Genomic DNA, 22,192 nt, shown 5'->3' with positions numbered 1-22,192 from the left:
TCTATCTGTCTATAAGTCAGCTTTTTCTCCCTTTTCTCAACTTATTCATGTCATCTACTCCATAAAATGCTTCTGCGTTCCCTCAGTGGTTGCATTTCCTTTCCACTCTCGCACGTCCCTCTGTTTCTTGTGCTTGCTTTCCGTCTCTCCTCTTTCCATGTCAGACAAAGTCACAGAGTAAATTCATCATTTATCAGGTCGCTCTGAAATTTATGGTGTTGAAAAGAAAAAAATTAGACTGGCGGCTTCTACACTCAGCCTAGTCTGAATCCTGAGTGTGACAGAGATTGTGTCTCTGATAGGGCTAATCATGTTTGGCCCTGGGGACGCGTGGGGATTTATCTCGCTCCCGAGGAATTGTTTTGTCTGTATTTCAAAACAAAGATGGCAGATACTTTGAAATGCTGCTACTCATTGTGATTGTTTCAGGTTGTAGAAGTCAGAGTACTGTGCTCATCAGTGCATGGATGAAGCTATTTGTGTTTCTGAGCACATGCGTTTGTCTCAAAATGAACCCAAGGTCATTGTTACAATGACCAACCCTCCGGTGGACACCAGAAATGATGGAATGCACTTATAAACACTTTTCCCAAGGTCTAGGTAGAGCACTTGGGTCAGTGGTAATTTACTGTATCTGCGACAACATCTGAACATCAGCTAATTTGTGTGTGATTCCTAATAATGCTTTGATTCAAATATTTACACTGACGCATGAAGATCGTGTAATTCAAAAGCAAATAGTACAGGATTTTAGAGTGTTATATAAGGAAAGTGGAACCCTCTCACTAAACAAAGACAAGCCCCTGCGGTAATGTGGACTGTCACAAAAGTACATGGGATTGTGGGAGAGATGCACAGCCCTGATGATCGCTGACTGGAAAAGGATGTAAAACGTGGATTAAAAAAAGGAATTTGGGGACAAAAAAACAATAGAACAAACTTTAGAAGGCACTGTTAGAGGGGAAGAATAATTAGAGAAAGGGAAAGAAGAAGCAGTGCCCACACAGGAAGGCTGAACACGAGTAAACTGCCGTGTGGGATCACTGTGTTTGATATTTTTGAATAGATGCGTGAGACTAAGTCACAGACGTCCATTTTTTGAATTTTTTCTCAATATTACTAATATAAAAAAAAGCACAATTGTGCACAAGTGTTCATTACATTTTAACTTACAAAATCAAGAAATTTAAGCAGATGTCCTGTGGGCTTAATGGGCATGACTGTGACCATATGACATCAACTAATCAAACAAAATATTTTTGTAGTTCTGGTCAACATTTCTGTCAGATACCAGTGAAGTTAAAGTAAACACTGAGGTCTGGAACGTGACATTGCATGATAAAACTTGACAGGGTGACAAAAAAAAGAAGTGACACAGTAAGACAAGCTTTAGCAATTCGAAAGTAATTAGTTTGCATCATTGAATCGGGTATTTAATAAACTCAGTCATTTTAGTTTACCCTTTCAGCAGCTCACGTCAGAATCCCTGCATTTTTCCTGACAGTACAGTCGACCGGAGTGCAGAAGAACTAACTGTGAAACCATTTTTTAAATTTCTTCATAAATATGACTTAGAAAACTAGATTCCAGTGTTCAAAACTGTTCTGTATCACTATATAAAACGACGCCTTTTCATCAGCTTCATTGTTGTTCTTGCAACATGTGCTATACACTCCTTCGACCCTTTTATTCTATACTTATCTGAAGCAATCGAGTACTACAGGTCTACCACAGACTCTTGCAAACAGTAATGCCTAATCTTCAAATAGACTGCCTTCAACAATGACTAGTTTATTTCTTGTTAGTTGACCTTTGTGTGACCTATGTTTACCTCTGCATTGTCTGACAGTATTTTTGTTCTATTTAGCTTAATTTACATTGCTATGTTTGGCTGCGAACAAATACAATAAAATATGAATAAAGTAAGCCACAGCTATATTATCTTAATTAATTTACATGCACTGTGTGCACACACTTACTATAAGTAGAGTACAAGCTACAATAAAACTAAAACCTATACCATTGGCTTACTGTTCATGAGTCTTGACTTGTGATATTGCTACATTATATTCAGAAATGTTAGTATTAGTTTTAGTTTTGAAATGCTCAGTGCACATGAGATTGGTAAAAAAAAATCTCCCAAAAGGCCAGAATTGCTGTAAATCTTTACAGCAGCCCCTTTTTACAGCATTTCAGCTCACTGTGAAACATGAAAATGATTTTTCTGAACTTGACCACACATTTTGGAATAAAGAAACGTCAACCAGGGAAGCGGCATGTCTGTCTGATGTGTTTTTAATAATTTCTTGCTGACAATGATAGCATGTGTATTGGGGTTGATAACACAGATAATTTAGAAACTGACCATAGTTGCCTTAACTCAATCTATTTGCAAGTGAGTTAAACTAGGTCTTTAAGGAGAATTTGCATTAACTGTAGAGTAAGTTATGGGAGTCTCTGAAAGCATTTATTAGGGGCAGAATGATTAGTTAGCAGCAGTACAAAAGAATTATGAGCTCAAGTTTTAATTACATTAATTCTATAATAATAGTGTGGGATATGCATTATTTAGAACGAGAATATTTTTGGGGATGGGGAAAGTTGCAGCTTAAAAATGAGTTGAGATACATCCCTGCAGTTGTCAAAAGAAGGAATAAAAAGTGATCATAAGAAAATAATTAATAATTAATAAAATAAATACATGAATTACATTTTTGTGATTTGTACAAAGATAAGTGTATCTGTCCTTTACATGTACATGAGATGGATAACTAAAAAACTGGGTAGGAATTATAGTCACAAACATGAGGTAGAGCCAATGTTGTAATAGTCTTTTACGAACAAACAAACAAAATAAATGTTTATCTGCTCCATTTTTATTAGAAGCAGGTAATGCTGCATAAACCTCCTGGTGCCATTTAAGCAGACCCCATCACCTCTATACATTGGTGGGCCAACGAACATTGTCACTCAGATGTCCAATTTACACACTTCAGGCTATTTTGTAAGCAGCTTTGACTGACAAGCAATTCACCAACAACTTTGTCCTTACCTATTCACTAGCCTGTAGGGAGGGCATGCCCAGATCCGGTAACTGTTTATTGAACGACCTGAGGGCCTCGAGGCGGCTGCTGCGTTCAAGCTAAGCATTAGGAGTGTGAGAAAGTCGTTGATGAATCTACACCCTAACATGTAATTACTCACGAGATGACAACACCTTTACACGGCGAAAGAAGAAAAAAAAAAAAAATCAATCATTGTTGAATTACTATCACTGAGAGTCCTGCAAATTACCTGTGCTGAAGAGAAAAAGAAATTACCACACATTCGATCTTCTAACCTCAACTCTATTCCAAGACAATGGCAAGTGGATGGAGAGGGGAACAAACCTCAGTGGGTTCACTTGGAAGAAATCCAAAGCTAAAAAGTCCTCTATGTTGTGCATTGCTTAAACTGAGCTGCAAACCGTCTGCTGTTTAGAGGTAGTTTCTGAAAGAATGCCGGATTTGTTTTATAGATATCGAGAGAGTTTCTGAAAGAAAGTTGAGAAATCCACCTTTAGGATAATTATGGATGTGATAGGCTGGAGGATACTGGTCTGAGATCTAAAGTAAAATGACAAGAACTACCTTTATGCAACAATGTACATCTCTGATTAGTGAGTTAGTGAGTAGAGAAGCACGAATGGGAATGTGAAGGGGACGTCACTCCTGTGCTTGCGTGTGCCGCATGTGTTAGAGTTTCTCAGTATTTTCCAACATTACTGTGGATGAAACACAGTTATGAAACCCGTCTAACTTTATCTGGTCAAAGAAAAGCGAAAGACAGCCGACGGCAAAAGAAAGCAAGAGACAGAAGCGATTAACGTCACCTGTGCTGGCATTGAACCAAACCAAAACAGCGTGCCAGGTCACGCCAGGAGAGGATGCTGCCCTGTCCTTGGTGAAGACATGCAACTAGGAGCATGCTGTAGGGCTGTTGAGACATAGGGCTGAGAAGTAAAAGGGATCAACTTCTATTTGTTTGCTCCTTACCTTTGGGTGAAATCAGCTATTTTGCATTGCTTTTTTTTTTTCTCCCTTAACTTTGAATTTATGGACAGGTTTCTTCGTCACATCTGGTAATGCGACACTATTTAATCTTCCACATATTCTGTTTATTCTACATCTGTTTCTGCCCAATTATGTCTTTCTGCCATTGTGCAATTTTACCTTCGAGATCAATGAAGTTTCATATTATCTTTTGTCAATTCAACTTCTCCTTGCTTCAACTGCCTTTCTGTGCCCATGCTGCATCCCTGTGCGACTGCTCTGTTTGACTAAGTGAAATTGAAGAGTGGGTAATAGGGAACAAGGAAACAAAGGTGGCCTCTGCTAAGCTGGCTAACATGGAGGCACAGATATCAAAGACCAGGAGAGCCAACTCAATTTAATGGACTGTTAAGTAGAAGACTGAGAGTTTTTTTTTTTTTATTTTATTCCTCCCTTCTTTCACCCTTTCACCTAGCTAGCTGAGCGGCATATCTCTGTTCCAAATGAAGGGAGTGCCTGAGCCTCCAAATGGAGGAGGCTCTGTTTGATGACCCTATTTGTATTCTGCTGCTGTGCTGGTTCTGCTGACCTGGGAATGAGAGATACAGGCAGGCAGCACCTTTATCTGGTCAGCAGGCCACCCTTGGTTTTTGCCTCTATCCTTGTATACCGACCAAATGCCTCTTGGTGCTTTTCAGTGCTTTTTCTGAAGTCAACTGGGCAAATGTTGCCCAATTAATGACTTTTTACAAGACAAACGATTCTAGTTTGGTGTGCTCAAATCCTAGCGAGTGAAAAGTGAAGGTGTCAGAGGGGATAATATTTTTTGAGGCATGGTTTGCAGGAGCTCAGTGTTTGCCAATTTGCCAATTTGCCAATTTGTGGTCATTGTAATCACAAACAGTGTAGGTGGTGTCCAGGGGTTTGAATCCATCAGTTTACTCTAGTTGCTGTTGAAATTCCATAGACAAAAGAATAGGAGGGTCAATACCTGCAGGAAAGTGCTCATTGGGGGGGCGGTTGTCCACCTGTAAAGTCGCATTGCCTCCGTTCCTGGTGAACCGGACCAAATGGTACTTGCCATCATTTACTGCTACAGATGTCTCTTTAACACTGATGTCCACTGTCCCAATGTTGAATGTCACACCTATTTTGCCTTGCTCCTGGAAAACAAACAGAGAGAAAAACAGCCAAATGCATTAGTAATCAAAACTCCAATTAATCTAAATCTTTGAATATGGCTCTTTAGTAAAGTGACAACTGCCACCAGGTGGAAAACAAGCACTACTTTTTAGCAGGTCAATCGAGTCTGTCGGAACTATCAAAGCTAGAGAATTATTTTGAAAGGCCTCTGCATCAAGATTCCTCCTACATGTATTGTTTTACAGCAAGGAATCAATTATACAATAAACTACAGTAACTGTTCAATAAAGCAACTTGAAGGGGGTGAATGCCCTCGGCTGGTGTAAATGGTGACGTATCCAGAGAACCTGAGGACGCTACCTCGCTATGCTTCATTATACAACTGTAATGTGATGAAAATAGGCTGCCAGCAGAGATTGTAATGATGAGTAATGCTCCCTGCAGCCTGTCACTGCAAAACTGACAGGACAGATGCCTTTTTCAGCGACCGCCCTTACAAACAGTATGGATACCATATGTTTTGTTTAGCTTCTAATGGTAGACCTGTTATGCCATGTCCATAAATCGTGATGCCTCCCCATTATTTCCTGACTTGTCTCCCTCTGACCCCACTAATTTTCATGAGCTGCCAGCGATTTCTGCTTGCGTATTCATGGGCATGTAGGCGATACAAGGGCGATACCAAAGGCTTTGGAGCTGAGGCAGGGCTTGATGGAGTGGTGATGGGGAACGGCTGTGTTTTCTGTGTCATTTGTTTTAATCCCCCTACAGGGAATCTCTCATAGTAATTACCTACTTTAGAAGGCCGGAGCAGAGGGACCGTTTTTCGTAACAAAACCAAAAATTTGATTCTCACAGGGGGCAAACACATATTCTTAACTGATCAGCTGAGACATTAGCCCTGCATGATGTTACAATACAGAGCCCGATAATGTTAAACTTAATAATGCTCACGCACAAAGGCATTGCATGATTTCCACAAGGTAAAAGACAACACCTAAACCTAATTAAACCTCTATTTAATGTTATACACTCCTAATAGCACTTCATAGAGCCACCCTATTCTTAACACAGTCCCTCAAGGTTTTCTATTTCAAATGTATGCCTAGTTGAAAAATATATTAAAATAGTATAACAGATTATTATAGCAAGCTGCAGTTTACAGTAGTAAATGAAGTGTGTCATTTTATTGGCGCAATCGCACCCTTTATATTTTGCTCTTGAGCAGTAGATTTTTCTCAGTTAGTTTACTCTGCATTTTTGCAGCTTTTATAAAAAGGAACAGAACAAATATTAACTTTTAAATCAAGTTTGTTGCTGCAATCGACTAGTAGTACAGCACCAAGAAAACATTGGAAGAAAGCAGACAGCTCTTCTTTTATTCCTTTAAATTAAGATGCCCTTTGAGCTTCTTAGCATTTTTTTTTCAGTGCAGTGGGGAAAGAAAATATGTCTTGATTTAAGACAGAGTGCATCCATAATATATTATTATTATACATTATTATATGAAAGGACAAAAAAAAATAACAATATATACTGTATAAGCTTTTAAGGAAATACAAAGTATTGTAAAGTACACTGTATACAATAAAATAATATGTGTAAAACTCAGCAGTGACTATTTTCTAGTTTCTGCGGCAAGTCCTCCAGAAGACCTGCTCTGTATTCCTCACTCTTACTTAGAGTTAAAACATCTTTTGTCTCTTTATAAAAAGAGATACGGCACAACATTACAGTGTGCTTGAGATCATAATGCAAGGAACAACAGAGCTGCTCTCTTCTGTAATAATTCAGCCTTGCTAATAATGGAAAAAGAATGTCAAGAAAGACACAAGAAAGCCATCTCTTAAAAGCCAGGATAGGGCTCAGATGAGCAGAATAAATCTGAATGCGTACTTAACATCTCTGTCAGAGAAGCTGTAAGTGGGCTCTTAATTTAAGTAGCTGTCATTAAAACTTAGAGAAACAAGACAACTGCATACAATCACAGTGTGTGAGCACAAGTGTACAGACACGCACTCTGCTTATCTGGCAGGAAATAAACATAATCTATGTACCTGGACAGGCTAAGGTACGCATAAGAACACGGTGATGATTTAATGTGACAAGGTGATGTTCAGTGTGTGTGTTGTGCCGTGAAAAATATTACTAACGCATCTTGGCCTTCCTGACTAATGACAGGACCTTTCCCTGGTATAAAAAAACAACATGTCTGACGGTCTGAGCGCATTCAAACTATGGACACATCAGCACTAGTACATCCACTGTGACCTTCAGAGGCTCTGGCAGCCACGGTCCTCCTGTGTAGTTGCATCAAAGCCACATCGCAGACCCACTAATACCTACAAACAAAGACAGATCGTACCCACCCCCCCCGGCCCTGCTACATACAAACAACAAAACACAACAATTGTACACCCCTGTTGCCATCGCACAGTGCCTCTGGGCACCGTGCAGAGAGGCAAATGTGTACGGCAGTGCTTCACAACAGCACACCTCACTCCCTCTTCCCTTCTTCCTCCGCACTACCCCTGTTGTCCGGCTACCCTTCGGACAACAACCCACCCCCGCGCTGCAGCAGTGTTTGATTGACAGATCCAATTACTTTTTTTATTGGCCTGTCACTTGCGAGGCGGGAAGGCACTTCATTGTCTCCTGAGCAAAGAGGAAAAATGGCTATTGTTCTCTTAGTGGAAAAGATGATGGCCACTATTCCAGGCATAAACAAATGATGCGCAGAGAATCACTTCCAAATGTACACACATTTGAATGCAAACAAACACTGGAACATACACATACACACACAAAGCACACAAAGCGTGTGTGTAGTGTAACCTTAAAGAATCTTTGTGTCACATAGTAAAAAAATGCAGCAGCCCTCACTAACTCTCTATGGAACCTAAATATGAAATTACAGTAAAGGAATCAGTAATATGCCATGCCGTTGTGATGTGCTAACATGCAACCATACTCTCTATTTAATGCCAATCATGAACATAAACTGTTTTACCAACACAGGAACAGATTATGTTGGCAGTTTGTGTGTCACTTAAGTGTACAGTCTGTGTTGGCATGTTGTGTTCACGCTCTATGTAACTAAAACTAATAAATATAATTCCAGTGACCAACGCAGCCCCCCTCAACCCTTTAACAGCTCCTTCTCACTGCATGCTGGCCCGGGCTTGGCACGAAGTGCTCCAGCAGTCCCACGTGACCGAGCACACTCTGACATAAGCAATCAGGCCCGCCGCAATCCAATTCAGGGGCGATCAATGCCTCCAACACATGGAGTGCCCCAGGCAGAGTGAAAGAGAGAGAATCACTCCAAGTGGTGGTGGGCGAGCTTGCAGACAGCCATCACAGCCCTTAACAGACAGCTGCTGTGCAGGGGGATGAGCCACTCACAATAGACCCTCAGCATGCTGAATGCTCATTCTGCTACGCCAAAGACCCCTAACGGATACATGCATCTGATGTCATTTTATAGAGGTTGAATTAGGCACATTTAGCTCTGCTGGGAAGAAAGAAAGCTGACTGGACACTAATAAAGAAATTAATACATTTATGTAGTTATGTGCTAAATATCTTCTACGAAAAAAGTAAACTTAAAATGTTAAGGTCAAGCAATGTTAATAAAGAGGAAATAATTCCTCCCAACAAAAAGTATTGTATTGCAATCAAACCTTGATTGAAATCTGGTACGTGCAGAGACTAGTTGTAGTGGGATCTTTCCAGTGAATCTATATTAAGTCTTTGTTGGGATGGAGAAAGATCTGATATCAAGAATGTGAACATGTCCCAGGATGGGGGTTTGGGTTACATATCCACCCTTTCATCTGACATCAGTGCTCAAGTTAGCTTTTGCGGTCAGGGGGCATCAAAACTGGATCATAGAAGCAGTGGAAGTAGAATCAATAGAGTGAAGAAGCTGGGACAACCTGAGATGCGCTGGATTGATGCACCTGGCCTTCACAGTGCCACAGCCATTTATCGTCAGTAATTGACAGAGATAACTCATAGATGGCGCAGTGATTTGTAGCTGTCTGTTCTTGTGCACGTCTTGCTCTAGAGTCAGGACGTTGCTAAAGGGTATTATCTTAGAGGCTGTTGGAGGTTTGTGTGTGTGTCCCGGCATTTAATAAGAGTCATTTTTTCATGTACAGAATGGACTGACAACTTGACAGGCCCTGGACTAGGCAATAGTCGTTTTTGTGGCCTTTAAATTTTGCAATGCAAACCATAAACCAAATGCACAAACTACAGAGTTATACAGTAAATTATTAAGGCCACTTTTAACAATTTGCATATTTAAAGGAACTATAGGTTCACTCTTTATTCAGCTTAAGCAAGTTAACAATAATGAATAATGCTGGTTTTAATCTTCATTATATATCAAAATATAATACACAGAGTTCCATGGATTACGCAGATAACAAGGCCAGTGGTTTTGAGAGGAAAATTGCAGCTTCAAAATGTAGTTCTTCAAAAGTGAGAGTGGCAACAGAAACCTCAGAGATGGACATCTCAAACTATATTTATAGACAGATGACATTAGATATTAGTGTGAACAATTGCCTTCTGTAATTTGAATGAACTGCTTGTGTTACTCTGTAACTCACAGGTAATTATTGGCTTTGGCCAACCATGAAAAACACAAAAAGTGTTAAAGGGATAAATAAAAAATTTAAAGCCCTTAACAAATAATAATAGCATAATTTGATTTACATGTACCTGTACTTCTGACAGACAAGGACCACAAAAAGCCATTCATGTAGGAAATATATATATACAGTGGGACTGAATAAAACAACGCTACACAGTTTTACTTTCTCATATTGGAAGCAGGCTGTGAAGTTCAGAATTTGTGGCTTTGTACAATGAAAGTCTTAATGCACTATTCAAGTAAAGATTCTTCTGGAAACTGTGACATTATATTAAACATTAATTGATTCAAACGCTCATTCAGACGTTCACAATTGGCTACAGAGTTGTTGTAAGAGGTGATGTGAGAGGATGTAAGGCACTGAGACCTGAAATATTGATCAAATCTAAAAGAACCCAGAGGTCTAACACAGGCTACATTTCACACCTGAGTGAGCCAGGAACAGCTTCATGGAATGGACAGGAACAAAATGGCCTCCACCTCATCTTACTTAGTGCTACCGTAGGTAATTGTTTGGGTAATACCAGTGAGTCCATTAGCTAGATGGTTACTGCACAGCAGTGCCAGCTAGTGTTAGCCCAGACTAAAGAAGAATCATTGCATTTTTAATATAAACACAAGCAGCAGCATTGCTGGGGAAGGTAATGGCTTTGACTTCTGCGCTCAGGCTCAATGTCAAACTCTGAGCCTCACTCTTTGATCCTCTGCCGCATAATATGAATCGCGCAGGGTCAGCCTTATCAATTATTTACACCCACTCTTTCTCTATTTCCTGTTTGTCCGCTCTTGTGGCTGTAACTTGCTCTGACACTAATGGCGGACGACCTGGTGAAAACATTTATCAATGTTACCGCAGAGCCCTCTCCAGCTCCATACTATCACTTTCAGCCTTTTGGAACTTAGAGTACTGCCACTGCACTGATCCTAATCATCGCTACCATACTTTACTGTCTGTGTACTGGCTGCATTGTGTCAGTAAAGTCACTATCAAACCTTTGCTTGCCACATCTTATGCTACAAATGTATAAACATGTATACAAAGTAACTAGTAAGATAGTTTACTTACATTTTATTTTTGTGAACTGAAAAAAAAAATACTATCATATATTTCACAATTTATTCTTTATCATAACTTATGATTCTAGTTGTCATCTAGATTCACAAAATAGCTTCAAGAGCTGCTTTTTATTTCTAAATCCAAACCTGTACTTTTATGTAACAAATGAAACCAAAGAATACATATTGTAATTTAAATGTTGGTTTTAAGAGATGTGGGTCATTTTTAAGTAGTAGTTCAGGATTCACTGTAGCTAAAAATCTAAAATTAAACACACAGCATACCTGGAGTAAATCACTATAAATCATACAAACCATATAAACTTTCCACTATCCATATAATTATGAACCTCAATAAAATATATAACCACTCATTACTTTGTCAAAACATGTTAACTGAGATACATTGAAAGGTTTTTCTCCCACGCTGTTTATGGTCAGAATGTTGCACAGTTGAAGTAATTATACACATGGTAAATTCAGCAATAAGTTTCCATGTGTTTGACCTGCTGCTTTACTTCATTTGCACCATCACAATGCAGGGTGAACTGTCCACCACCACCTCTCAGGCCATATGCAAAAGCAACAGGCCTCAGTCAGCCGCACATTCACACAAACACACTTTTAACCATGATCATGTCATAATATTCACCTTGAACTGATGTTTTTCAGCAGCTATTAAGAGGGTGCTGGGTTTGATAGAATTTACTCAGTGTGCATTCACATTTGAATCCATTCACTCGCTGTAGCTCTGTTCCAGCAGCCATTAAAGCTAAAGCAGGTTTTGTGTGACCTCACACTGTGCCATGTTGGGCCACATAGTCCTTCCATGCCAGGGGGCTCATTGGAAAAATAAAAAAAAAAATAAAAAAAAGGACTAATGAATGGGATTTGTGCTGGATGGAATAATATGCTGTGAAAGTCCATTAGGGACTAGGCTAATGAAATTGAAACAGCTTGGTGATCAAATTAGAATCTGTTCGGCAGATATTTAATTTAATGTGCTGCTGAATTTGAGCACTTTCTATTTGGTGAAAACCATTGCACAATAAATCAATCGGTGACACAATTCATCCTACATTTCTCCTTCTCCTTCTCCTCCTTCTTATATTTTTGAAATCCACAACTCGGTTTTTGTTGTGCAAAGGCTAAACTACTACATTTCCTGACACAAAACTGACAAAAAATGTGAGTAAAAATAACTGGAAAAAGTAAAGACATGCCAGTGTACCACACAAAGAGACTTTATCTTTGACCTTTCAGTGTGTTTTCCCATGGAGAATATTTTTAGTCACAATCACATGCATCGCTGCAGCTGCTTGGTAAAGAGTCACGGGGTGAAATTATTTGAATAGACACACAAAAGATTTTGCCTTGTTTAAAGAGCTGCCCTCTGTATTTTGCACGCTCTCCTTACCATGTCTGGGGTTATATGCAAAGCAAAGCCACACTCAACAGAAAGGGAAAGAGAGACGGGAACAGTACAGGGGGGGAAAGTAGGTATTGCTGAAAGCTGCACATCATCTCAATTAACAAAACGGATGGTAATTACTGAAACAAAATATGGAGGGGGGGCGGCTGTGCCATAGAGACTCTAATAAAATGGGATGGACAGAGTTGCTCTCTTGTCTAGTATGTGGCGGCCGTAACCACGTCTTTGAATGTGGGAACCACGATGCACTGAATGCAAAAAAAAAAACAGACAAAGATGTTTAGAAAGAGGGAGATACAGCCTCTCATCCATCTGTTTATACAAACATAGTATTCTGGGCACGCACCGCCAGGCACAAACAGACAGGCTGATGAATGTAAACACACACACACACGTGCACATGAACGCGCACAAATAGGCACATACTGTTTTTGTTTTTTTAATTTTGTCACAGCCCTTGTTTGTCCAATGTTGTTTCGGCACGGTGCATTAAAATTAGAAGTGCTAACACCCACATGCCTGGGAACAGGTGTTAAAATGCTAATGCTAATGGCTGGCATCTACACTAGACGGTGTTCTGATCTATCATCAGGCTATGTCAGATCTAGATGGTGGAGGGTGAGGCGAAGGAGAAAAGGGGAGAGGTGCTTGTTTTCCAATCCCAGGAGACGAAGAGGCAGAAAAAGGGCCTCCTTTGTTGACCGCCTGGGGGGGAACAGTTGCCAATGTTGGCACCAATGCTAGTTGGATAACCCTGGAACACCCTGGCAACAGAGGGATGGGTGTCTGTTGCCAAGGGTGACCTGTCTGGGATCAAGACTCTACCCTCCACCTTGCCTGCTGAGGTGTCAGGGATGAAAGGAGAGGAAAAGGAACAAAAAAGAGAGAAACGATTCACAGGATGAAGGTGAAAGTAAAGAAAAACCACACTAGTTAGAGAGAGGGTATAAGGTGAGGTGGAGAAAAAGAGCTGCAGAAAATGATGACTGAGAATAGAGGGCATTAGGCACCACAGTCCCAACCACACTCTTTTTTTCCCATTTGTCTGTCTTTGATAGTCTAGTCTGAAGAGGAGACTCATTTTATTTTGATTTGAGATTCATTTAGTTTCAAATCCACCAAGTCTCTCTGTGATAATATCAATTCGTGGGTCGCTCCCTCCCACTATGCACTGAAGACAAAGATTGCTGCTGTTTAAATTCACACCATTTGCTGTGTAATTGCTTCAGCTTGGAGAGATTATGATTTGGTAAGAAGATAAAATGCATCTCCAGTAGCTACAAAAAGTGTTATAATGAAGAGATATTAGTATAACTTGCAAAACAACACCTGTATAATCATGTTCACATTACAGCAATATGTGACATTTCATCCATGGTGAAAAGTACATTTACTCAAAAAATTAAGTACAGTTTGGGGGAATGTGTAGATCCCTCAGTTATTCCTATTGGACAGTATACTAGTTCAGATTTAGATGTTTAGGAGATAAAGTCAGAGAGGCCAGATTGAGGTGGTTTGGACACGTTCAGAGGAGAGACTGTGAACATATCGGTAGAAGGATGCTGAGGTTGGAGCTGGCAGGCAGGAGGTCTAGAGGAAGACCAAAGAGGAGATTTATGGATGTAGTGAGAGAGGACATGAAGTTAGTTGGTGAGAGAGAAGAGGATGCAGAGGACAGGGTTAGATGGAGGCACATGAAGAAGTACAAAGAAACATGAAATGTTGAAACTGAGAAATATGTCTATTTATTTCCAATTTGCATAAAAGTTGTTGATTTCTTTATCAACGGTACTTAAAAATATTCAGGGAATCCAGAGAAATCCCTGTAGACAAAGGAGAAGGCCAAAAATCAATAGGGAATGGCAATCTTCTTCTTCTGGCCCTCCAACAACAGTACACTAAAAACAGAGCCATTCTCTAATGGCAATCACTGCACAGCCACAGTTTGCCACTGCATTTACAAATGAAAGTTTCACAATGCCTAGAAACAACCCTATCTAAATAAGATCGGAAACGCTTCCGCCCCCACAATGAGCCTGAGCTCATTTAAGATGAAGTGAGGAGAAGTGGAAAACTGCCCCGTGGTTTGACGAGTCACAATGTGAAACACTGACGCTGTGCCCTCTGGGCTGAAGAGGAGGGGGACCATGTGACTTGTTATCAGAGCATACTTCAAAAGCCAGAATCTGTGATGATATGGGGGTGCAAGAGTAACCTGTACATCTGGGAAGGCAGAAATTATTGCTGGATCATATTTACAGGTTTTCAGGCAAAATACTATATGTTGCCATATACAAAAGACATCTTTTTCAGACTGTAGAGCTTCCTATACATTAGAATGGAGAACGTTTTACTTCTGTTTAAATTGAATATTAATTATTATTATTATTATTGTGAAAAGTACTTTGTACTTTTAAGTCACAATGGATAGAACCGGGCGACCGTGGCAGAGGAGAGCAGTTGTACACCAATCTCACAGTTGTTGGTTCAATCCCCAACTCTTTCGGTCACATGTCGAAGTCTCCTTGAGCAAGACACTGAACCCCAACTGCCAGCTGCATAGCAGCTCCCCATCGGTGTGTCTGTTTGTGAGTGTGAGTGTGAATCGGGGAATAAGAAGCAGTGTAAATCACTTTGAGTGCCAACAGGTAGAAAAGTGCTATATAAGACCATTTAACCATTGTCATTTTTTTTGATACTTTAAGTCCATTTAGCCGATAATACGTTTGTATTTTACTGTAAGTGTGGTTTTGACAGCAGTGCTTGTGATAGCATTTTACACTAATGTACTGCTTCTTTTACTTTTTATAAGTAAGAGATCTGAGTGCTTCTTCCATCTCTGTCTTTCAAAGACAGTCAGGTATCTGTGCATGCTCTTTTGACTGCCACGGCGTTGTGACCTTAGGTAAGCTAATCCAACATATGAATGAATACCTGAATGGACGTAATGTAGCAGCCGAGTCAAAACTCTCCTGTGGCGATGGCTTAGAAACCACACTGGGGAACATATGCCGTCTCTGTGTGCAAGGCTGTCATGTCAGCTTGATACTGGTCACCAGTCCAAGTCTCACTTTGCATTTATTCATTTCCAATTCATGACCGCGTTCAGTGCATTAGATCTGTGTTAAATCAACCAGAACTGCATCAAACTGGTTGAAACAAAATGGAATGCATTAAAAAGATAAAGAGCTCTGTCAATTGATAGAAAATGTTTTTGAAGCAATTCTTTGACCGCTGTTAGGCTTTCTGTTACACCACGAAGCAATCCTCTATTTAAAGTCATCAGCAGGGGATGGATAATGGCTTGTGTAAATAAGATGATTGTTTTCAGCAAAAACTTTAACCAGGTGTTTTGGAGACAAGTCAAGTTTTCAGACCCCCTACTGCTAAGTACAGCGGGGCATCTCAACAGCTGTCTAAATGTGTCAGTGCAGTTTAAAACGACTTTCATGTATGTTGTGAGACTGAGAGGTGATATGGACAGAGGGCGCTGGGGATAAAGAAAGACAGCGAGAGTGAACAAACAGTAGCCATGTTCGGAAATAGAACATACGGATACGAAGAAAGGGGAGCACTAAAATGGAGAGATGAATGGCCACCACCTAAAATGGCTGAATAAACAGGAGGAAATCTAGGTCGTTTGGTCTCTCCCACTTCAAGGAACATTCAGGCAAGTGTCCTACTTCTTGAATGCTTTGGACACTTTCAGGGCAAGTTGTAGTCAAACTGATTCTACCCTTTACTCCTGATTATGTTTAAGTTATGAGTCCTGTTTGAAAATTACCACAAGGTATTATTTATGAACTACAGCAAATTATTAACTTTGCATTCATGATCATCCTTCCTGCGTGCTTGTCCGTCCTTGTCAATTATTCTTTATAATTATTTTTCCCTTGCTGTTTCGAAAAAGGCATTATTTCTCATGAAATTAATTGGCCAAAAGTAATAAGGCACCAGTCATTTTTAAAGGCAATTTTCTTTCCCATAATATGAAACTGCTGAAAGATAAGTGCATATCAAAGGCTCAGCAGATAGCACTCATTGCTGCTCTCCTCTCACAATTAAGAGCACTGCCTGCAGAGAGGAGCCATGAAATCTAGGGGATTGGAATGCAAGGAGATGCCAATATAATTCTATGAAATGCCATTAAGGTTAATCAGGGGCTCCAAATGATTGATTATGCTGATGTTTCCTGCAGTCTTGGGAGCAGTGCATTCATGCTGACGTGTGACACTTTCAGGCCTGTCATAGTGCATGAGTGCAGACAGCTGATGGATTTATCATTGGGCTTTTATTTGACTTGTTAGGATTCTAATTCCATGGGTGGGAAGATTGTGATGGCTGCTGATAAATGCGACTTTGGTTTATGTGCAAACAAGAGTGATGTGGTGCCAAATTCTATATGTACCTGCATGCATTATCCCATGCAATACAGTAACGGTATAAATGTGCCAGAGAAAGACATATAGATATAGATAGGTATGTTGGCACAAATATATATCTTTATTTTTTTCTCTGTTCATTGAGGTTCAAGGAGGGCAGTCATAGTGAGCCAGAGAAAGTGACAAATACATTGTCTATCTTGCAAAGCGATGGGAGTTTTTTTGAAATGTCACAGTGACTCTTAAGGTCTGTCTCAGGTCGGCCTATGCTGCTGCTCTAGAAGACTGCAGAAGACTCATTGCTGCGTCACAAACAGGAGGGTGCAAACACACACACACACACACACACACACCAGCTCTGCCACCTTCACTACTTGGAAATCTCCAAAAGCAAAATTGGAGACAGGCACACACACCTTGAATGTCAGCTGCTATAGACAGGACAGAAAGTAAACTTAAACTAGATCGCTTGAGGCCTACATATTTCACATGTCTTTGTTTTTCTAAAAGTCTGAGACTACAAAGTGGTACAGTAGGCTTACAAAAAAACACGCAAATGCAGTGGTTTCTGATGGCAACTTTCCCTTTGCTAATGCCAAGCAAGCTCCAAAGGAATTAGGGGAGATAGAAAGCTTGTTTGTGGATGTATTTTGGTGTGTATAATCTCAATGAAATGCCAAAAAACAAACAGGCAACAAATAGCGGAGATGGCTAGTCCTGCCCTCCTTTACCTCCTAAACAATCTTCAACACTGAAGCAGAGATTTAAGGAAGAAGAATTAAAACTACATCTCTGCCGCTTCATTCCCCGTCTGTGTCTGTCAGAGTAGAGCAAATATGACGCTCCTCATTTTTATTCTTTTCACCTTTTAGCTGCCCTGCTCGACTAAAAAAAAAAAAAAAAAAAAATATGCCCACCCGTCACCATCATCTTCGTCATTTAGCCAAAGATATATGAAAACTAGGTGGTGCCTCTTTCCGCGTGCCAGATACTGTGGAGACTCTGGGCCAAGTTGGGCACAGTGGGTGTCTGTCATTTTGGGCTCTCTGTCAGGTGAGTTTATCTGTCATAGAAGGCGTCCTTACACCGCTGCCCCTGAAGGGAGATTAGACATGCTACACTGAATCTCTCTACCTCTATCTATCTGTTTTCTCTCTCTCTGTCTTTCCGTATTTCCAATGCTTTTCTGTTGCTCTCCCTCCCCATCAACATCCCCTCTCTCTAGCTGTCACTGTCTCTATCCTCTATCTTATTCTCTCTACCTCCTGCCTCCCCTTCCATCCTGCTATTTGTCAGTGTGTGCTCCAGTGAGCCAGGACTGTGAACAGGTTACAGCAGTCGAGAGGCGAGGTCCACCAGGATCAGCCATGCATGACACAGATGGGCCTCCTTGTCCATTCAGCAAGACTGTTGACAAAGGTTATAGAATAAAAATGCACATATGCACATGTATTTCAATCCCTTCAATTTCCATTAGAGTTGATAGCTAAGATAATTTTTTATATTATGTCAAAAGCCTATGGCCGTCCCTGCAATCATCAGCTGTTTTCCCTTCTCAGTTGCCATAGAATCAATGGGGCAGATTTCTGCTAAATATTAAAAAAAAAAACTGAACCAGACTTCTTTGAGCTTCTTGCAAATAGCATTTATTTGCAATAGCTTGGATAATAAATAGCCATTCAAGAATTTAATATGTCTACTGCAGGCAGTTACACAAAATCCTGCAGTATCCATACAGTAACTATGGAGTCTGTGAGAACGAGAAGCTCAAATAAACTAAAGCCACAACAAGGTTTAATCTCATCCCTGCCAGCACTCCATAAGTCATTTTTCATAGTGAATTTTATAATTACAGTGTTATCCAACTTGTGCCATCCCCTGAGTGGCAGCATTGGCACACAAGAGGAGAAGGACCCTTGGAGGCTTTTCCAAGCAAAAGGCGTATGTAATGAGTCATGAGGTCCCTCTTCGCTCCAAATGACATTAATTGCTGTCCAGGCAGAAGCCTGCTGGAAAATGGCCAATCCATCCGCAGGTTAAGGCAATTCAACAATGAGTATACTGCTCTATAACGTGAGCAATAACATCACGTCAATAGTCATTTATCAAAGAACAGTCTTATTTAGAAAAGAGAAATATGATGAATACTGCATTTTTTCTTTTGTGATTCTGTCATATAAACAAGCTGGTTAAACCATCAAAGAAGGAAAGGAATGTATGTCTTTTTCTCCCTCTCTATGGCAGGTCTTGCACACTCCTGCAAGAATGAATTAAAGATATCGTGGGAAGAATGAATAAACTATGTGCTCTTCAGCTTTCAAACCAAACTAATCAAAGAGATCTTGTGAAATTCAGAGGGGGGAGAGAGAAGGTTCTGGGGGGTCAAGAGAGCTGTGCTTTCATTCACATCCACATCTGACATCTTTGTGTGGACTTGAACTGTCATGGCCAAAGGCTTAAATCTTCCAGAAGGCAAGACAGAGGGGGATTCATCAGACAGGGACTGGAGTCCTCGTTTTAAATAATCATATTCTTAGAAAAATGGACCTTAAAATGACTTGCCTTTTTATTGGGAAAGGTACCTAGGAACTTAATATTATAATATTAATAACATAATATTACATGTAGGAAAACTAGAGGACATATCCTAGGACTAGAACTGCTGTCATTTTAATGTTTATTGTCATTATACATATACACCCTACATACATACACACACACACACTTTCACATGTTATTATGAAATTTGTCCTCTGCCTTTAACTCATCCAATGAGCAACCACAGACAGTGTCCTGGGAGCTACTGCTAAGTGTCTCACTCAGGGACACACCTGGTACATGGGCTGGGATTTGAACAGGGATATCTTACCCACTGAGCCCCTCGATGGTGGCCTGTATATAATGCAAATATTTAGTAAATGTTAACGTGCAACACAAGGCGGCACAGTGGTGGAGTGGGTTAAAGCTGCCACCTCGCAGCTGGAAAGTTTCTGCTTTAAAGCCACCTGCCAGCCCAGGCCTTTTTCTGTTGAATTTGCATGTTCTCCTTGGGCTTGCATGGATTACATCTGAGTGCTCTGGTTTCCTCCCACAGTCTAGAGATAATAGATGGATGGATGTGCATTCCATTTTACAATGATCAGAAAAATTGGAAATTTGACAGATTCACTTTTTGTTCAAATGATTTTTCTCCCGATTTGTTGATTTTTTTTCTTATTTAGAATGAAACATTTGTTCAGCTGACCTGCTGTGCCCTAACTTCGGTTTGTACTAGTTTACACTAGCAATTCATAAGGGATGGTATGCCAACTGAACACTTCCCAATATAATTAATACAGAAATACACGGTCCTTTTCAAGAATCTCTCCAAGAAATTCTAATAATTTTTGTGCTCATCAAAATGAAAGTGATTAAGTGCCATGTAAGGCAAACTCATTACTTTTGTGTTTCTTCCTGAAAATGAACTTCAGACAGCTAGATACGACTTTGAATTTGTTCCAGTGCAGGTATACAGAGTTAAAAAGCAGAATATTTAAGGTGAAAACTCAATTTAAAAGTAATTACCAGAATACACTGAGAATCACGTATTGATGACAGCTCACTGTGTGAGAAAATTCTTCCTTTTGTTTTCCTTTGATTTAACTTCTCTTCTCTCTTAAAACGATCCCACCCACAATTGAACTAGCCAGAAATTGCTCTAACCAACCGATACGTGCATACATCGCAGAGAGACACTATATTATCAGGATCAAGGTCACAACCTTATTGGTCGACTTGAATTCTATTGGGATCCGTGGCTTGTTTGGAGGCAGCTTTGACCTGACAGGAAATTGTGCTGTGGGCATGCTGGGGCACAGGAGGAGTGCTTTGGAGAACTGGAGCTCACACTAATAATAGAAAATATGTTGTTTTGTTTTGTTTTTTCTTTCACATTAGAGAGACAGAGGAAATGGCTGATGGCAAAGGAGGAGCAGAACAAGAGAGTTGGAGATGGAAGAGTTGGCTGTCATGTCCTTGGCCATCTGCCCCACTGCCTGCCCAGAACGTTTGAGGATCAATATATCTCTGAGATACACTCCATAACCTTTAGTTCAATAATTCTATATAAGACCCATCCAGTAGGAAATATCTTTTATCCCTATATATTGGTTTTCTGATGATCCCGGCTTCATAAAAAGCAATATAGTCTGTTTTGTATCCTTGTCAATAGAGCTTTGTCATGGTGAGAGTCAATAATAGGTGGATTAAATAAATACAAATTTGCTCGCGGTAAAATGCACAGGTACTTGCTTTCACATTTTCACTCCATCTGTGAAGGAGCTGCACACTCAATTTTGATCCCCCTCTTTTTTTTCAGTGAGAGAGAGAGAGAGACAGTAAAAAAAAAAAACTTCTTGCTGCTTTTTTTTTAACCAGCAGGCGCTTAATCCTCCATGAATACATTTGCAGTGTGTACATATGTGTATGTACGTGTGTGTTTGTGAGTGAGTCAATCTGCCACAGTGTCGCTGATATTGAAGGCAGACGATTTTTTTCTTGCCCTCTTTCCACAAGATTTACTTTCTAATGTTGACGTTTATCACTTGAGCAGGCCTGCAATTCATCATCCCCCCCTTCTTGTCGATAATCCGAAAGGGAGTCAATTTGCTAAAGTGTGAATCTCTTTCTTTTATTTGGTTTTACTCCCCTGCTCCCTCTCTCTCCATCTCCATCTTCCTTTCTGTCTCTTTGTCCTGTGGCGGCTCAGGTGAGAGAAGGCAGAAGAGCAGACAATGGCTGTAACGGGGTAACGCAGAGCTGTGCGGGAGGGATTTAAGAGTGTCTTTGGAGCTGAGATGGCACCTAGGCTCAATCGATTCCAAATCCCTATGATCTTTCATTAGGTGCTCGTCACAAGCTGTCCTGCTCATCACTCAACCTCACATACAGTAGCATAGTGTCTGGAGTTGGTTAAATAGAGGAAATGATGCCAGTGCTGCTGAGTGAAGTTAGGGGCTTTGATCTCAGGGAGCATCTGTCTTCATCTAAGAAAGTGCAGCATCTTAAAAACAGAGTGGCAGTATGCGTAATTGTACACATCAAGCACATAGGGAGCATTAATCTGGTATCACGCCTATGTCCACCTGATGAATGTGTGCAATGATAAGTCTTCTTTAGGTCTGTTTTTGTACCCCAGCAGAACCTGAGGTAAATATTAGCTAACCTGCTAAATACTCCAACTTGTTTAGCTAGTTGCTACATATGCTATCTAGTTCTGGGCAGGTAGTGTATAATGGTCTTCTAGAGCCTTGTCTCCAAGGGGAAAAAAAGCTGACTATACCGATGAAAATGACGGTAAAGTTGCATTTCTTTAAAAACCGGAGATGAAAATGTTTCTCAGAGCTAAGCAAATGGGAACTTTGACTTTTTAACGTAACAATTTGTACATAGAAGAACAAAACACTTGTAAAACTGTAGTTACAGTAGGTCTGCTTCTGTTGTGACT

General features: G+C 40.3%; 1 protein-coding gene across 10 annotated transcripts in view; it reads right to left on the bottom strand.

The window, feature by feature from the left end:
* The window catches only part of LOC137102546 (neurexin-3b), a 268,103-nt gene that overhangs the window by 38,761 nt on the left and 207,150 nt on the right, over nt 1-22,192 (bottom strand). For all 10 annotated transcript variants that reach the window (XR_010911241.1, XR_010911242.1, XM_067482174.1 and 7 more), the window contains one exon: nt 5,023-5,194. Coding sequence is in view for 8 of the 10 variants with exons in the window: in XM_067482174.1 (XP_067338275.1) it covers nt 5,023-5,194 (172 nt within the window). In the remaining 2 variants the exon portion in view is untranslated. The remainder of the gene's footprint in view (nt 1-5,022; nt 5,195-22,192) is intronic.

Source organism: Channa argus, chromosome 17 (genome assembly GCF_033026475.1).
Source record: "Channa argus isolate prfri chromosome 17, Channa argus male v1.0, whole genome shotgun sequence".
In the NCBI taxonomy this organism is placed as follows: domain Eukaryota; kingdom Metazoa; phylum Chordata; class Actinopteri; order Anabantiformes; family Channidae; genus Channa; species Channa argus.
Note: the sequence above shows the minus strand (reverse complement) of the source record. Positions and strands in the feature narration are given on the sequence as shown.